The following is an 18125-nucleotide window of genomic DNA, read 5'->3' as shown; positions in this document are numbered from 1 at the left end:
TGATACAGTCAGAATGATGTCACAGTCAACAGTATATAAGGAAGTGCAGCTGTGGTGTGGTGAAGCCTAAACGGAAAGTGAAAACTGAAAATTTGTGTGATGTTAATCCTCAAGTGAATGTTCCTCAAGGGAATTTATATCTGGCCAATGCTGGGTGATCAGCTAGTAATATATAAACCATTTTGAATGTAACCACAGAAAGGTGGTATATCAACTCCCATCTCCCCCTTTAATTTTGTGTGATTGAGTTCTATCCTATTCATCATTGGCATTCTTTTCTTTTTTTTTAATTTCTTTATTCATTTTATAAATTACATCAAGTGTACAGTAAATATCAAACTATTATAATACCTTATAAGGCAATTATAATAAGTTTAAAAAGATTTTGGGGCCATTGACGATTTATTCTGGTGATCAGACATCTTAAACACCTAAATATTGGGTGTCAGGTCAAAAGCGCGCCGGGACAAAGGCGCGCGCAGACAATTGAGCACAGCGCGGAGGCGTGTGCCGCAGAAAATTACTGTTTTTACGGCTCCGACGGGGGTGTGTGTGGGGGAACCCCCCACTTTACTTAATAGAGATCGCACCGCGTTGTGGGGGATGTGGGGGGTTGTAATCCCCCAAGCCCCCCACAACGCCGGCGCGATCTCTATTTAGTAAACTGGGGGGGCTCCCCAACAAAAACCCCCGTCGGAGCCCCTAAAAACTGTAATATTCTTCGGTGCGTGCCTCCGTCTTGCGCTCAGTTGTCGGTGCGCGCCTTTGTCTTTCGCCGAGTTGTCTATGAACCAAATATTGGACAAGATAAGGGGTGGGTGGGATTATGAAGGATAATAATTGATAATTGTTATTTATTAGTATATGGGTGGGAGGGGTGGGCTTCTTATATAATTAATTATTTGTAATATTACAAATAAGAATGTCAAGTGATTAATTAAGATATTTATGAATGATTGTTGTACACTTGTAATTTTTGAAAATGAATAAAGATTTTTTTTTTTTAAACTATTATAATACAACATCACTTGAAAATCTACAATATCATACAACAAGAAAATTTAACCCCCACCCCCTCCGAAATTCATATATATATTCTTTTCTATTAAGTATTGTACCTTGTAAACTGCTGAGACCTGTTTATTGAAATTAATGCTCTATCAACCACTAAAAATAAACATTAATAGTTTTTCTTCATGTCCTCAGTTTATAGTGGGCAACTAATTGCTTTTCATTTAATTTAATTTTTAATATAGTTTCCAATTGACTGTGGAGATGTTTGATTATTTGGAATGTGAACTGAATCTTTTCCAGACTGGTAAGGAGAATTTTATTCTTTGTCATTCTACCAGGGGGAGGGGTGTGTGGAGGAGTAGCATAACTGTTTGCGTAGGGGCTGAGAACCAGGGTTCAAATCCCACTGCAGCTCCTTGGAGTCTTGGACAAGTCACTTAACCCTCCTTAACCTAGACTCTGAGCCCTCCAGGATACACAAATATCTACTGACCTGAATGTAAACTGCTTTGGTATTTTGCAGGCAGTATATAAGAAATTTAAAAAGATCATTTGTACCAACATGCAGTGTTGCCATAACTGTCTGAAACAAACTTAAAAAGCATGTTGGATTTAATTTAAATCACAATTTAATCTCTAGTCAGACAGACATATATAAATCATGGTTTTCTCATTGTATGCACTGCTACTTAGTACTACCCAAAAAATGAATATTTGTTTGTTTCAGCTTTCTATTCTTCATAACAACTGTATCAAAATGACAGTAGCATGCAGTAATAACAACAAATATATTTTTGCTCAAATATGACAAGTTCCTCAAGGCAGTCTTTAAGAAATATGATGAAAACAAAACATTTACCAACTTGAAGATTGTGCCTGTTCATCCATTTCCCTTTAGTCATCTTCATCAAAGCATTTGGCTGGTTAAGTGCCAATATCAGCACCTAACCAGCCAGATTAATCACATAACTAGAAACCTGCAAAAATCAGTCCTGTCTTTTATGTGGTAACCTGTAGCCAGTTAAATGTTCCGCAAGCCCAATTATTCATTGCCAATGCCTTCACAAGGCCCAGCATTGAATTTAGGGAAAGGAATTGTAGTTTTACAGGTTTAATTCCAGCAGTGGTCAGTAAAACGCTGAACAGTGGTTGAATATCAGTCTTTGGTGCACAGAGTAGTGAGCTTGTGATCCTAGTGACATTTCCAACATAAATCACAAGCCATCCTGACACATCCTAAACTCTTTCCACCCTAATCTGTCAGTTCTTCTTCCAGTATTTATTTGCCAGGCTGCATCTCCATATAGCTGAACAAGTCATCTTTTGGACATCAAGAAACTATTGCATTAACATAGTAACATAACAGTAAATGACAGCAGATAAAGACCCGAATGGTCCATCCAGTCTGCCCAAACATACACTCTCTATTATTTTAATGATTTAAGAGCATAAGAATTGCCGCTGCTGGGTCAGATCAGTGGTCCATCATGCCCAGCAGTCCGCTCCTGCGGCAGCCCTTAGGTCAGAGGCCAGTACTCTAAATGACTCTATCCTTACCTAAATACGTTCTGGTTCAGCAGAAACCTGTCTAACTTTGTCTTGAATCCCTGAAGGGTGTTTTCCCCTCTAACAGCCTCCAGGAGAGCGTTTGAGTTTTCTACCACTCTTTGGGTGAAGAAGAACTTCCTTACGTTTGTACGGAATCTATCTCCTTTTAACTTTAGAGAGTGCCCTCTCGTTCTCTGTACCTTGGAGAGGATGAACAACCTGTCTCTATCTACTAAGTCTATTCCCTTCATTATCATGAATGTTTCGATCATGTCCCCTCTGTCTCCTCTTTTCAAGGGTCACTGTACGGCAACTCCCCCAGCCCCTTAACCATTTTAGTCTACCCTTTCGAGTATTGTTGTTATTTTTCTTTACCTGATGTGGACCAAATTCTATAGAAAGCCCCCTGAACTTCTTGTTTCATTTAACTCAAGGAGGGGTTCGACCTGTGGTGACAAAATGTATCATTCTGAATTGGATGGCAAATTCTTATTTTTTTATATTTAAAGTTATTGTGAAATTCTTAATGTAAAAATTATTCTAAACTAACTTATTCAGTGAAATTGTACAGCAGGCAACCCCAACGACTTGAAAGTACCAACAGGTATTCAGTGTTCAGTATTGGTCACCGTACCTTAAGAAGGATATGGCAATACTTGAGAGGGTCCAGAGGAGAGCGACACAAATGATTAAGGGCATGGAAAACCTTTCATACACTGAAAGATTGGGGAGATTGGGGCTCTTCTCCCTGGAAAAGCAGAAACTCAGAGGAGACATGATAGAGACCTACAAGATCATGAAGGGCATAGAGAGAGTAGAGAGGGACAGATTTTTCAAATTTTCAAAACATAAAAGAACAAGAGGACATTCGGAAAAGTTGGAAGGAGACAGATTCAAAACAAATGCTAGGAAGTTTTTCTTTACCCAGCGTGTGGTGGACACCTGGAATGCGCTTCCAGAGGACGTAATAGGACAGAGTACGGTACTGGAGTTCAAGAAAGGATTGGACAATTTACTTCTGGAAAAAGGGATAGAGGGGTATAGATAGAGGGCTACTGCACAGGTCCTGGACCTGTTGGGCCGCCGAGTGAGCGGACTGCTGGGCACGATGGACCTAGGGTCTGACCCAGTGGAGGCATTGCTTATGTTCTTATGAAACCACTTATCTTATTCTTTTTTTCTATCTATTTATCAAGTGTGCCGTCCATTATGCAGCTGGAACCAAAGCCGGAGCTTAAAAAAATAAGAATATAGATGCAGGGGTTTTTGGCCAGTGACTATATTATTGGAGCAAATCTTTGGATTTAAATACACTGAACACACTGGTCTATGATAAGACTAAGCGTATGGCTCCAAGCTCTGAGGCCTTTTTCCCTGACACTTAAATACACAAATTAGTGTTTGCCTCAGGTATTCCAATACAATAGAGTGGAATATACTTTACAGTAATTATCTTGTTTATCTGCACCACTCGGTCAGACAATTATTGAAAAAAACATCCAAGTTATAAGCACACCCTATTGCTGCCCACATTACACCTTTAACATGGCCCCTTGAGAGTTAGACTTGGTGCAGATGTACAGCGTAGAAATCCATCTAGAAAATAGGTTTCCAAAATATCAAATTGAAAAGATTTAGCAAGAAAAACATCCATCTGCCCCATTTATGCCACTTTTTGGATGGGTTTCTTTTTTGAAAAGGAGCTCCATAATTATTGTTTGTTTTAAATGTGGTTTTTATATTTTTGTTTATGTGGCCTCTGTTCTTTTACATTTTTAAAATTATGGATGTTAAATTGTGATCTGCCTAAAATTATAAAGAAAGTGCGGAATATAAATTTTAAAAATAAATAAAGGTGTTTTGACCAAGAAATTATCTCCCCCCCCCTTTTTTTTTTTTTTACTAATCCATGGTAGAGTTTTCTACTGTGGCCTGGAGCGCTAAATGTCCCACGCTGCTCTGACGCTCACAGAATTACTATAAGTGTTGGAGCAGCATCTGAGCATTTCGCACTTTGGGCTTGGTAGAAACCTTTACCACAGTTTAGCAAAAGGGGAGGTATGGGGGGGTTTCTTTTTACGATTTGTGTATTTTTTCCATGTTAGCCCTTGGTTAAGGGATCCCACATGTATGACTTTGTTTTCACGAAAGACAAACATCCCACCAATGTTGTTTACTTATAAAATATATTCCCTGAAAACTGTAGCTCATCTGTTATACAGACCTTCTTAGAGTATTTTCCCTCTAAAGTGGTTCTTTGCCAGTCCAAGTGTTATCAAAACTAAGGGGAGAAATGATGTTGCAACTGTGAAAACTCCAATATGGGTATGGCTATACTGGGAAGGTTATAAGAATCCAGACATGGACAGTGTGATGTGATGCCCAGAGGACACAGCCACATTTATTTATTTGTAAAAATTTATACCCTCTTCTTAGCAAACAAAATTGCCTTTCAAGATTGTGAAGTAGTAAAGTACACATAAAATCAAAATTTAAAATCTGGGAAACAAGTTTTCAGTGCCTTCCTTAAGACCAAATCTCAATTGGTAGCCCACTGTCAGAAAGCCTTCAGCCCCCATTTTATCCAGTTAAAAAACCTGGCCTGTTTGGAGTTCAGGACATACGTTTACATGCTCTAGTAATGCCATCTACTGCTCAGCAAACCCTCGCCTGACTTTTTAAACCAGTGGGAGGTGTAGCCTGGTGGTTACAACAGCGGGCCAACAACCAGGGAAGCCTGGCTCGAATTCCACTGTGCAATCTCGCTGCTGTGATGTTGGGCAAATCAACCTTCCATTGGCACAGGTACAGCCTTAGATTGTAACCCGTACTGAGCTCTTTGGGGAGAACGCGATAGAAAACAAAATAGTGAGTCCTCTGGAGACTGGGCAGTACCTACTGTATCTGAAAGTAACTTACGTTGAGCTGCTACTGAAAAACCCCCAAAGAAGCCCAACTGAGGAGTGAATGGCAATTTCATTTCATTACTATAAGGAGGAACATGTTGATTCGTCCCATTCCACCCGACCTGCCCCCTCAACCTGTTCTTGTGCTCAGAGCCACGACAGGTCTGATGTGATGATGTCACACGCAAACATGCATGCAAATGATGTCACCGCGTTGCATCCACTCATGCGCAGATGCCCTCCTGACGTGGTTCTGAGCTGGAAGTTTTTCAAAACACGGACAAAGTGCTGGGTTTTGAAAAGCCATCCGGACATGTCCTTTAAAAAGAGGACATGGCAAGTAAATCTGGCTTTCTGAAGAAAAGAAGGAACTGCCTCTGAGTTTACTGTGGAAGGGTAGTACAGGCCTGCAGTGAGGAACATTACATTACATTGGTATTTATGGATCGCTAATGTGCCCCAGAAGGAATTCAATGCGGTGTACATTTAAGAAGAAACTGGCCATATCCAAGGATTACATTATTTCAATAGGATTCATGACACAGATAGCTTGGTTTGTGTTCATGTATGATTATGACATATGGTTTGAAGAGAAGATTGACTATTTCTGGTGTTGTAGTCTTGATATTATGGGTTCTGGCATGCATGTCTCTTTCCTGGTTTGTAGGGAGATAGAAGAGGTGATTTGTGTTTCTGGTGGTCGTAGCCTGTTTGTCAGGGGGAGGAGGTAAGGTATTTTCCAAAGAGATAGGTTTTTAGGCCTTTACAAACCTTTTGGTTGGAGGGGTTGTTCCTTAATTGTGTTGATAAAGGGTTCTACTATTTTGCTGCCAGGTAAGGGAAGGTTGTAGAGTGACTAGTTTGTATTTGATTCCTTTAGGATTTGGGAATCTTATTGCTGATCAGGTTGCATTTGTCTTTGGGTGGTATTTTGATTAAATTCAGCTTTAACTGTACAAAGAATTTGCCCTCTATTTATCCCAACTGACTGTCATTAGAGTTTCACATTCTTTTGAAACTCACCCATTCACCCATAGGCAGTGGGTGGTACAAGGCAGGATTTCCTCAGTGGAGCCACCTTAAGAACTGGTCTGTTAGCCTGTCTGCGCAGGAGGAAGGGGCTGAAGCAAAAGGCAAGAAGTTTCAAAGCCCCCTTGGCAGAACAGGACCAGGATCCTCCCAGGCTGGTTCCAGGGATTATGTGAGAGGTAACTGAAGGAACTATGGAGCTATGTCTGGGACAGGCTATGGGATCTGGGATTATGCTTGGGGAGAGGCTACTGAAACTGGGACTTTATTAGAAAGAGACAGGGATGACTATTTTCTTTTGGAGTACCATATTTTTATCTGGGAAACTCTGGACACATGACCCTGCTCCATTCCACCTCCAGCCTCGCCCCGTTCTGCTCCAGCTCACCCCACCCAGTTCCACCTCCAGCCCCACCCCCCAAGCCTCCTCTCTTCTTCCAGACGAGTTCCAGCTGCATCTGCAGGGTCTGTAGCATGCGTGGATGTGTGTGACATCAGGGGCCCTCTGGACTTGGCTGGAGCTTGTCAGGGCTTTCCAAAACCCAGACGTCTGGCAACCCTATTTTGGGTACATACGTTTTACCTGCAACCTGTGTGTGCTACGTTTTGTGAGGTCCTGCTTCCAGCCGCGAATCACACTAATGGAAAGGGTCATGGATTTGATATACTGCCTTTTTGTGCTACAACCAAAGCAGTTTACATTTATTATACGCAGGTACTTTCTCTGCCCCTAGTTTTTATACTTGGGCAATGGAGGGTTAAGTGACTTGTCCAGAGTTACAAGGAGCTGTAGTGGGAATCAAACCCAGAGCCACTATACTGATATGTGTTGTACCTTCATGTATGTATATTTGCTTATTCTGTATTCAAATCATGAGCAGCCCAATGGAGTAGGCCCCTGGGGTCAAAACCCAGCCAACCTTTTGCTTCAGACATATCAGAAACTAGAGAGCTCTGGGAGTCAGGGATGGAAGCGGGTTTTTGCCTCATCAAACCCAAAGGTGTTCTGCTGCCCCAGTTTGTGTATTTGGCTGTGTTTTTTTAATGTGTACATATAAATCATTCCATGTTCATGTTCCAGCTGCTGAGAAATTGGGAAACGTACAAAGGAGAGGGCAGCTGCTTTCTGATCTGGCATTAAGAAAGACTTTTACCTTCTGATAAATATAGACAGGCACAGTAGTAAATCCCACTGTGGGAAGCAGAGGTTTCGTATCACCTGTTTTCCATTCTGTGCTGGCTATTCTTAGAGCAAAAGTCTGACTCTTATTTCAATCGCTGATGCTCAGATCAAATAGCATGTAAATCATATGCATGTTATTTGTGCAGAGTAACCAGTAAAAAGGGGGAGAGGACGTGTGCCTGGCGCCTGCAACTCTTCTGGGCAGTCCCAGTAGTTCCCAGGCTCTACTTCCCCCCTCTGCCAGCTCAACTGATTGCGGCTCCGGTGCCGGCTTAGCTGATCGCAGCTCTGGTGCTGTTTGCTTTTTTGTTGTGTTATGGGTGCAGCTTCTGTGTATTTGTTGTGTGGGTGTGTGTCCTGTGCATAGGCATGAGAATATATACTCACACACCCGTACGAAGTGGGCGTTCCCTTTTGAGTATTCCAAGGAGTGTTCATTTAAATACGCATTTGCAAAGGGTTCTCAGTGACTGCTGTGGCAATCAGTAAAAGCCCCTGAGAACCCTTTTGTGCATCGGAGGGTGGTGATGGTACATAAGATCTTATATGGACCAACACCATTGTAGTTACTGCAAATAAAGTCTGTATAGTTACCAAATACAACATTGAGATCTGAGGCAGCAATGCTGTTAGTTGTTGAGACAGGACGATCGGCATTTCCAGTAGCTGCAGCAGGGCTATGGAACACGTTGCGTTTATGTAAGAGCACTGAACAATTTTGAAAATTGCTTAAGACACACCTATTTGTGCAGGCTTTTTATGATAGATTAATTTTAAAATAATTATTTTATGATTGTTGTATTGATAATCTATATATATAAAATCGGAGGTATGTATGTGTGTGTGTGTGTATGTGCTGCGATCACGCAAAAACGGCTTGACCGATTTGAACGAAACTTGGTATGCAGATACCTCACTACCTGGGGTGATATGTTCTGGGGGGTCTCGCGGTCCACCTGCACACGTGGGCGGAGCTACAAACAGAAAATCTGATTTCACCCATTCATGTCAATGGAAAAATTGTAAAAAGCTGCCATTCTCACAGTAATTCCAACTACCTGGGGTGATATATTCTGGGGGTTTCGCGGCCCGCCAGCACACGTGGGCAGAGCTACAAACAGAGCATCAGATTTCACCCATTCATGTCAATGGAAAAAATGTAAAACGCTGCCATTCTCACTGTAATTCAAAAACGGCTTGACCGATTTGAACAAAACTTGGTATGCAGATCCCTCACTACCTGGGGTGATATGTTCTGGGGGTCTCGCGGCCCACCTGCACACGTGGGCGGAGCTACAAACAGAAAATCAGATTTCTCCCATTCATGTCAATGGAAAAAATGTAAAAAGCTGCCATTCTCACAGTAATTCCAACTACCTGGGGTGATATGTTCTGGGGGTCTCGCGGCCCACCTGCACACGTGGGCGGAGCTACAAATAGAACATCATATTTCACCCATTCATGTCAATGGAAAGGATGTAAAAAGCTGCCATTCTCACAGTAATTCCAACTATAAAACACTTTCTATGACACTATAACCACTAGGGACATCGTTTCTATTCTACCACGGACACCATACATATAGAGTTTGTATGTTCTAACTGTGTTTGTAACTGTTTCCTTCATGCACCCCAGTTCATAATGTTATTACATTACATGAGTACTCACATATGCTGAACTAGGAACACAGGTTCCATTCTGAACCGGGAAAAAACTGCATGGAGTTTCTTTTCTTTCTTTTTTTTTTTTTAAATGGAAACTTTTATTGAAAAATATAGCAAAGTATACAGCAAAAGCACACCACAATAACAAGCATGTAGATACAAATCAACGGTGCTGTCAGCGAATAAAACAGCCATGTAAACCCCAACCACTCAAATACAAACCACAAATCAACAATCCCACAACACAAGCCCCCCACCCACCCCCCCAAAGACAAAGCACAATGCCCACACCACCCAAAGAGAAAGGATCTCATAATCTCACCCAGAAAATTAGTAATAATAGTGTCTCCCCAAGCTCAAACTCCCAATTAACCAACCAACCCAACCCCCCGCTCTCCCCTCCCACTAATCCCTATAGAGGCCCGAAACCGGCGCCAGACATGTGCATAGCCATGGTGTTTACCATGCCTTAAGGCCGTCAACTGGTAGAGAAGCTGCCAGGTAGTCAAGCGCTGCTCCACCATATGCCAAGTGGGAGAACGCCCCTGATTCCACAAGGACGCTACAGCCAACCGAGCAGAAGTAAAGGCTAATTTGCAAAATAGAGAGTCTCCCCCATCCAGATCCAATTGGTGCCAAAACAACAGGGCATGTCTCCAGTCAACCGGAACCTGCAATGCAAGAATCCGGGAGACCCGAGAGAACACCTCATTCCAAAAACCACTCACCCGCCCACAAGACCACCACATGTGTAAGTAGGTGCCCACCTCCCCACATCCCCTCCAACAAAGAGCATTCGCCCCTCCGCGCCAATGAGCCATAGCCTGAGGCGTATAATACCACCTGAAGAGGACTTTATACCCATTCTCAACCAACAAAGCTGCAATGCCCGCCGAAGCGACTTCTCTCCAGATATCTCTCCAGGTCTCCAACGAAATATAACATCCCCAATCCCCTTCCCAGGCTAGCATATAAGGCAAGGGTCGAACCCCCCGACCATTAAGACACCTGTATATAGCAGACAAAGCACCCTTTCGGAGTGTCGGGCCCAACAATAATTCAAATGGGGTCTTTCCCGCCCGTAAGTCCCGGAGGGCCCCCGAGGCCCGCAAATAGTGAACCACCTGCAAGTAGGGGAACAAATCCCGATCCAGAAGATCATACCGACCCTGCAGCTCAGCGAAAGATCTAAGACCGCCCGACAGCGGATCCCACAATTGACCCACACACACCAGTCCATGAGACTCCCACCTAGCGAAGTCGCCCGCTCCCCAACCAGGCGCAAAGGCCACATTATAACGCAGCGGCGTATACCAAGAATGGCGCCTACCCAATAACAGACAGCTCCAAGTCATCTTCCAGACCCGTAAAGCGGTATCAACAGATGACAATGCTCGCTCGAGCCTTATCCTCCCAGGTACCCAAGGCCTATGCAGCAGGGGAACCCCAACAGACAACCCCCCATCCCCCCGACCCAAGCACATAACCGACCTACGCACCCTAGACCGCCGACCAGCCCAAATAAAAGCAAAAATGCGCCGCTGTACCCCCTCCAACGTATGCCTACTCACCCATGGAGTTTCTTTTCAACCTGAGTTTCCACATAGTGAGTTGTTTAAATCAATACTGAAACTTTTGGATGCCACTTATTCCAACAGATCTTCCTTTTCAGTTTAAGATATTGCACATTCCTGTGAGACTTGCATTCTCTATCACAATCAACAAATCACAGGGACAGACTATTACATACTGTGGAGTGGATTTAAGATCCCCCTGTTTTTCCCATGGACAACTCTATGTTGCTTGCTCAAGGGTGGGTTCACCCAATAATTTATATGTTCTTGCTCCTGGAGGTGAAACTAAAAATGTTGTTTATAATCAAGTTTTGTGTTAGTTGTATTGTATTCATTTTGTCAAATATTTCACATTATAATTTGAATATTGTACTTTTTATAAAGCTGTTAAAAAATAATTTCATTCACCACTATAAAGTATCTTTATTTGATTCCATTTCCAGTGTTATTGCTATAATTAAATACCCGTGCTACGCCGGGGCATCAACTAGTGTTCTATATTTATTACATTTCAGCTTTTAGATAATTGTTGGAAATATAATCTCTGATAAACTTTATGATTGATTGTGATCTACTACATTGTTAGTAATTCTTGACTTGTAAACCGCACAGAACCGTTAGGTCGTTGCCATATATAAGAATCTATGTAATGTGATGAATTATTATGTTTGTTGATTGGAACCCACCTAGGTATTAGGCGGGAGATAAGTTTTTTTAATAAATAAGACCGGCTATGATAAGTCTTACTTGCACAGCAAACTTTTGTGCATCCCCCACTCAGTTAAACGGTTGCCCTAACTTTGGCATCCTATGTGCATCGGAGCTTTTACTGCAGCAGTCAGCAATAAAAACCTCTAATGCAGCTTGATAAAAGGGGGCCTTTGTGTACTCAAATTAATCAGGCACCTGTATGAATATTGGCTGGTTCCCACCAGGTGACTGCTGAGACCCAGATATTGAATGGTGGGAACCAGGCATGCCCCAGCATTGAATATCTGGGGTCAGTTCAGGCCATGGCTTTGAGTGGCTCCAATCAATGCCACATACCAGCACAGACTTGACTATCAGGTGCCCTGATAGCTCCTCTCTCCCACCACTTTAGAGCCGTTCCTCCCTTCTTTTGCCAGTGCTTAATAGATCACCTCTTTTTACCCATACCTCCTCCTCCTTTGAGAGGATGTATAGCTACGACCAACTAGTATCTGGGATATTTTGGGGCATATGAGCAGAGAAGCTCATTCCAGAGGCACTGCCTCCAGCATTAGATTCAAGACAGCCCAGCACCAACATTAACATCAATTTTTCATTGTCAGCCCATCTCTGAGATGCATCTTTATACGGTATTATTCTGGCCTTCATGCAGACTTCGGATCTGTTAATACATTGTTATGCTCCACTTTGTTAATCGTAAACAGAAGCACTTTGGACCCCTGAGGAAGATGAGTTAATCAAAACAGGGACCATGTTGGATCCTCGTTTCTTTAGAATACAGGTGGACTACTTTTGATTCGACGGTTATGTGACTTAAATAAAGTTCTTGCATCAAGTACATCAGTTCTGCACTTTTCTTTTTTTTGTTCTGTTGATCAACATCAATACTGACAGAGCTGGAGCAGAAGCAGAACTTGCTAAGAGCTGATAACCTAGTGTTTTCAACACATGCTTCTTCTGGGAAGAATTGATGTATAGCCTTGGGATTTTTTTTGTAAGTCTCTTGAGCCAGCCTAGAATGCCATGAGGATGCTTTGAATTTCATGCAGGTCCTGCACCATCAACACAGTCATCTGCTAAGAGGTGACATGTTGTTTTGATTGGGATCACCATCAGTATGATGTTCTACACTTTATTGCTGGTACTGCTTCTAATTGGATGTTCAGAATGTCATCTGATGGTTTCTAAGACCTTTGCTAGAAGTGGTGGGAGCCATTTTGACAATGGAGCTGGCGTGGGAAGGAGCGACTATAACATCAGACCACCAGCAATGGCAAGGTAGGTTGAAGGAGGGAGGGGTCCATGCCCCTAATTAGAGGCCATAGCGGTCAGTTTCAGCTGAAACTGAGAGATGAATTTTGGATGGCAGATTTGGTTTTGGCTGAAACAACAAAAAGAGTTTCTAGATTGTATTCAATGGGGCTACTATTGCATTTACCAAGAGAGAGACCTTAGGGTTATAATGTCTGGCAAGCTCAAGGTAGTGAAATTATGTGATAAGGTGAAGGCTAAAGCCAGTGGGATTCGGGGCTACATAAAGAAGAACAGCTAGTAGAAAAATAGTGATGTGCAGGTCATTGGTGAGGTCCCACTTGGAATATTGTGTTCACTTTTTCAGGCTTTTTCTGAATAAGAATATAAAGAGGCTAGAGGTAATCCAGAGAACAGCAGCCAAGATGGCGTGAAAAACTTATGAGGCTTAACTATGTATATCCTGGAGGAGAGGAGATACTAAAATCCATGAATAATATTAATGCACAAGTAACAAACCCTTTGAAGTAGAAAGGAAGTTGCAATTTAACTCTTCATAAATGGCGCCTGGCTGGTTAAATCTCCTGTTTGAGGCTAACCGGTCAGCACTGCTGAAAATAACCGATTGATGCTGAACACAAAACTGGCAGCCTGCCTCAGGGTTTGTTTTATTTTTAAATGTATGTTCTGAATGGATTAGACAGCGGTAGGACACCTACCGCTTCCTAGAATCGGGATGCTGTTTATAGAATTTGGCCCTAAAAGTACAGTAGGCCCCAATAGACCAGAACAAATCTTCATTGACCCAACACGAGCCGTGTTTTGGCACACAGTGCCTGCGTCAAGGATTCAACAACATTCAGGAATAATAAGCCCAGATCGGAACAATGGTGTGTTACCAATATGAACAAATTAATATAGTTATGATTTTTGTTCTTAGATAAAATGCACATCCAGGGAGAGGGGAGGGAGGGAGGAATATAAGGTTTTTAATTGTTTATTTTAAGGATGGTAATTGGGGGGAAGGGTGGTATTTTTGAGGATTGATAAATAAGTCTGAATGGTTATATATGTGTAATTTATGTTTAACATATGTATAGTGTGTATCTGAAATTATGATAAAATTTATAGTTACTTTAATGATAAGGATTAGGTTGGGTGGGGGAAGGTATTGATTTGTATGAATCTTGTCAAATTTTTAAGTGATGTCTAAGGTGTAAAATGTTTAATTTATTCTATTGTCACTTATTGAAAGTGTTTAATAAATATGCAGAGGTTATTGATTGGGGGGAGGGGGGATAAATTCTGATATGGATTTTAACAAAATATTAAGTGTTGTATCTAAGTTTAAATTGTTATATATGCTGTTTCACTTACTGTAAGTTTTTAAAAATGAATAAAGAATTGAAAAAAAAACCAAATTAATGTTTACTCCTGAGTCAAGAGTGTTCAGATGGACAGACAGAGACCCATTACCTATACTATTTCCAAATTCTTTTGGTTTGGAAAGAATAAAGAGAGCTAACATCATTAATCAGATCAGCTAGATCAAAAAACCTTCACCGCTGTTGTCCAAGGTTATTTTGAATTCTTCTAAAACTGTGAGCACCAGGGTTTTGGTATTGTATCTCTGACTCTGGGAAGTCTAATACATAGAGATATCCAAAAATGCCTGTAAGATTGGATTTTAACGTGCAGATGCTATCTTAAGTAAATCAGCTTCCAAAGCAACTTTTTCAAAATGGGTACAAAAATCACCTGTTTTAGGGAATCTGGGTAATCTCCTTAAGGGGGCTGCAATTTATAAATTTTGATAAGCCATTTTGCTCATTTTATGTTTAAATCTATTTTATTAAGCAACAGTAAGTACAACTACAATAATAACCATGGTATACATTTTCAGCAAACACCCGCGGAGGACTGGACTCTTATGTCCTCCCCGGACCTACCCGACCCCCCCCCCCAACAAAGAAAACCCTACCCCCCACCCACCCCTCCCCATCCCCCCACAGAGACAGAAACACTCGTAAGCAGGGAAAAGCAGAGACGTCTAGAAGCACACATTTTGCTCATTTTAATGCCAAGAAGCCAAGCCTTTAAATCAGATCTGCCCCTTTACCAATCATTTGGTGAACCTCCACTGGGATAACTTCTCCCTGTTCTCTTCTTATCAGATTGAAGTCCCAAATAAAGGCATCCTCCTCAGCCTCGTCTGAATCTACAACACAGCAGTGCTTTTCCTTCCCTGTTATATGATCTTTTCAAAAAGAAAAGAAAGAAATATTGTGCCAGTTGATTGGAATTTGGAGCTAAATGGAATGTGTCCATATTGACATCTGAAGCTTAGAACATAAGACCAATGGTCCATCAAGCCCAGTAGCCCGTTCTCACGGTGGCCAATCCAGGTCCCTAGTACCTGGCCAAAACCCAAGGAGTAGGAATATTCCATGCTACTGATCCAGGGCAAGCAATGGCTTCCCCCCTGTCTTTGTCAATAACAGACTATGGACTTTTCTTCCAGGAACTTGTCCAAACCTTTCTTAAAACCAGCTACACTATCCGCTCTTACTACAACCTCTGTCAATGCGAAAAAAAATTTCCTCCTATTGGTTTTAAAAGTATTTCCCTGTAACTTCGAGTGTCCCCTGGTCTTTGTAATTTTTGACAGAGTGAAAAATCGATCCACTTGTACCCGTTCTACTCCATTCAGGATTTTGTAGGCTTCTAACAACTTACAGCATTGGAGACACAGAAAAGTTCCTTTTCTCCCCTTTTCTTTTGGGATTCTGATCGCCATAATATTTCTTGGCCAAGGCTATTTATTTGTTTTATAAAACTTAAATCTAGCGCACCATATTTGTCTACTTTCTGAAGTTGGATTTCTATTTCTAGCTTCTCTCCAGGGTTCTACATTCCTTTGTTGGCTACATACCAAGCAACTATTCTGTGCAATGCACAGGGAGACAGAAGATTTTCAAGTACTGAGAAATTTAACCAGAAACTGGCAGAAAGAAAGATTTCCAATTACACTGAGTGCCACTGACTTTATCAAAACCTTCTCAAGAAGAGCTGATTTAATGAACACCCGGGAGGGGGGAGAGAGTTGAAAGAGGGGGAGTTATTGAACTGCAGACAAGGAGGGAAGGAAGAGGTGGAAAGATAATGGCCAAAGGGAGGGCGAGAAGGCTGGAGAACAAGATAATGGACCTGGGGGAGAGATCATTGACTTGGGATAGAGGGGAGGGAGGAGAGAGTTGCTTTACAACTGGAGGGAGGGAAGAGACAGAGAGAGAGAGATATTGGAGTTAGAGTGCTGGAGGGATGGATGGAAGAAAGAAAGACAGAAAGAGATAATGGACCAGGGAGTTGAAGGGGAATGGAAGAAAGAAAGAGTGAAAGGTATTAATCCCAGGGGTGGGGCAGATGGGAGAGAAGGAAGAGAAAGACCGATAATAGTCCTGGGAGAGGATGAAAGGGAGGGGGAGGAAGGGAAGAGATGTTAAATCAGAAGATGTGAGAGATGGAGATACGAGTCCTTTAACCAAAATGCAACTCTATTAGAAATATAACTGATGCTTGCAGTTTGGCATTTGGAAAGGAAGACAAAAGCCACTAGGTCAGAGATCAAGGGAACAATCTCCCACTAATCCCACCAGTGGAGTGTTGCTTAATAGCAGCTGTTTACCAAATCCTAAATGTTTAGTAGGTAGACATTTAGGGCATGATTCTGTATAGGATGCCTGCATTAGGCGTTGCTAGACACATGATAATTGACTGTGCCAGTTTTCAGCCAAATAAAACAAAATTAAATTAACAATTAAGAATTTGGCGCCAAAATCTTAGGACATTATTTTCTCTAGAAAAAAATGTTACTTGCTTTGCAAAATGGCCTGTTTGTTTAGCTCCCACCCTGTATTCCATTTATTCACTAGATGTACTGTCTGATACATAGCAGTAAAGCAGAGTAGTATTGGTACAGTTATTTCAGCAACCCTGCAGGTAAAAATGTAGAAACACTATCAGGGTGTAGTATTGCTTTGAGTCTGGCCTACTCTTGAACTTAGTCACTTTTCTGGCTCCTTTAATCTTCACTGATCTCTTTCACCCTCCCAGTTATTCCTAAAAAGTGTTGCTTCAAGTTCCTTTTGAGCTATCCTCCCTTTCTTTTTCTTTGCATTTTTCAGTCTATGGAAAATACTTCCTTCTGGTAGTTATTGAAGCCTGCTGGACATTTGAATGCTTCTATTCTCTCTCCTCTTTCTATAGGTAGTACATCAGTTTAATACAGCTCATCGTTTCAGTATGGTGATCTTAGTCCCCCAGAATCTGTGTAGTTTGCCCGTATTGGGACGTGCAGAGCAGATGATTTGCAAATTAGTAAATAAAGCTGTTGACAATCAATTATTGATCATGTTGGGACTGGTTAAGTGTTTTAATGTGTATGTATTACTTTGGATAAAAGTGGAATAAACTATAACCTTATTCGGACTTATGCATCTGCCTACGTGCCTGAAAGGGCGTGGCATTGAGAGGGGTAGGGGCTTTCCAGATCATTAGGCATAGTGTTCTAGAATACCAGGGTTGTGTGCCCAACTTTTCCCAGAGCACCATTTATAGCGCTTGACGTGGATTTTTCTGAGCACCATATACTGAATCTGGCCTAGTCTGTCTCAGTATTGTGTCACCGAAAAGAATGAAGCTGGATGTTAGCGCTCAGGTCTCCTGTGGGGAAAGCAACCAGGCATCAGTACAGGAATATGGATGGATGTCACAGGTGTCAGTAGCTGCTTAGACTGCAGGGTATAGTTGTTCTTGGCGACTGACGGGGGTTAAGAAGAGATGCTGTTTAGAGTGCCATGTCTCCCACATAAGAAACAAATGTGAAGGAATAAGAAAAGGTTTGCTGTGTGCGATGGTTTCTTGATAACAGCTGAATGACAACTGTCAGGAAGAGCGGCAATGTTCGACAACATCTTGATAAAGTGCCAAGTTAAAAGACGTCAAGAAAAGGGATAAATAGAATAATAAATAAGCTGAAGTTGAAAGGTGAAGTCCTGATTTCTCTTTTTTAATCATGTTTTCAGTGTTTAAGTCCTTGGACATGTCTCGTTCTGTATCAGTTACGGCAGCTGGCCAGTGTCGCCTGGCACCCCTAATTCAGGTTATCCTGGACTGCAGCCATCTGTATGACTACACCATAAAGCTACTCTTCAAACTACACTCCTGTAAGTACAGCTTCACAATA

The 18125-nt window shown here is 41.9% G+C and overlaps 1 protein-coding gene across 6 annotated transcripts in view; it reads left to right on the top strand.

Moving 5' to 3' along the window:
• The window catches only part of HIP1 (huntingtin interacting protein 1), a 180735-nt gene that overhangs the window by 66690 nt on the left and 95920 nt on the right, over nt 1-18125 (top strand). For all 6 annotated transcript variants that reach the window (XM_033921606.1, XM_033921605.1, XM_033921610.1 and 3 more), the window contains 2 exons: nt 1257-1318; nt 17965-18105. In XM_033921606.1, the coding sequence (XP_033777497.1) occupies nt 1257-1318; nt 17965-18105 (203 nt within the window). The remainder of the gene's footprint in view (nt 1-1256; nt 1319-17964; nt 18106-18125) is intronic.

This window comes from Geotrypetes seraphini, chromosome 15, assembly GCF_902459505.1.
Source record: "Geotrypetes seraphini chromosome 15, aGeoSer1.1, whole genome shotgun sequence".
In the NCBI taxonomy this organism is placed as follows: Eukaryota; Metazoa; Chordata; class Amphibia; order Gymnophiona; family Dermophiidae; genus Geotrypetes; species Geotrypetes seraphini.
Note: the sequence above shows the minus strand (reverse complement) of the source record. Positions and strands in the feature narration are given on the sequence as shown.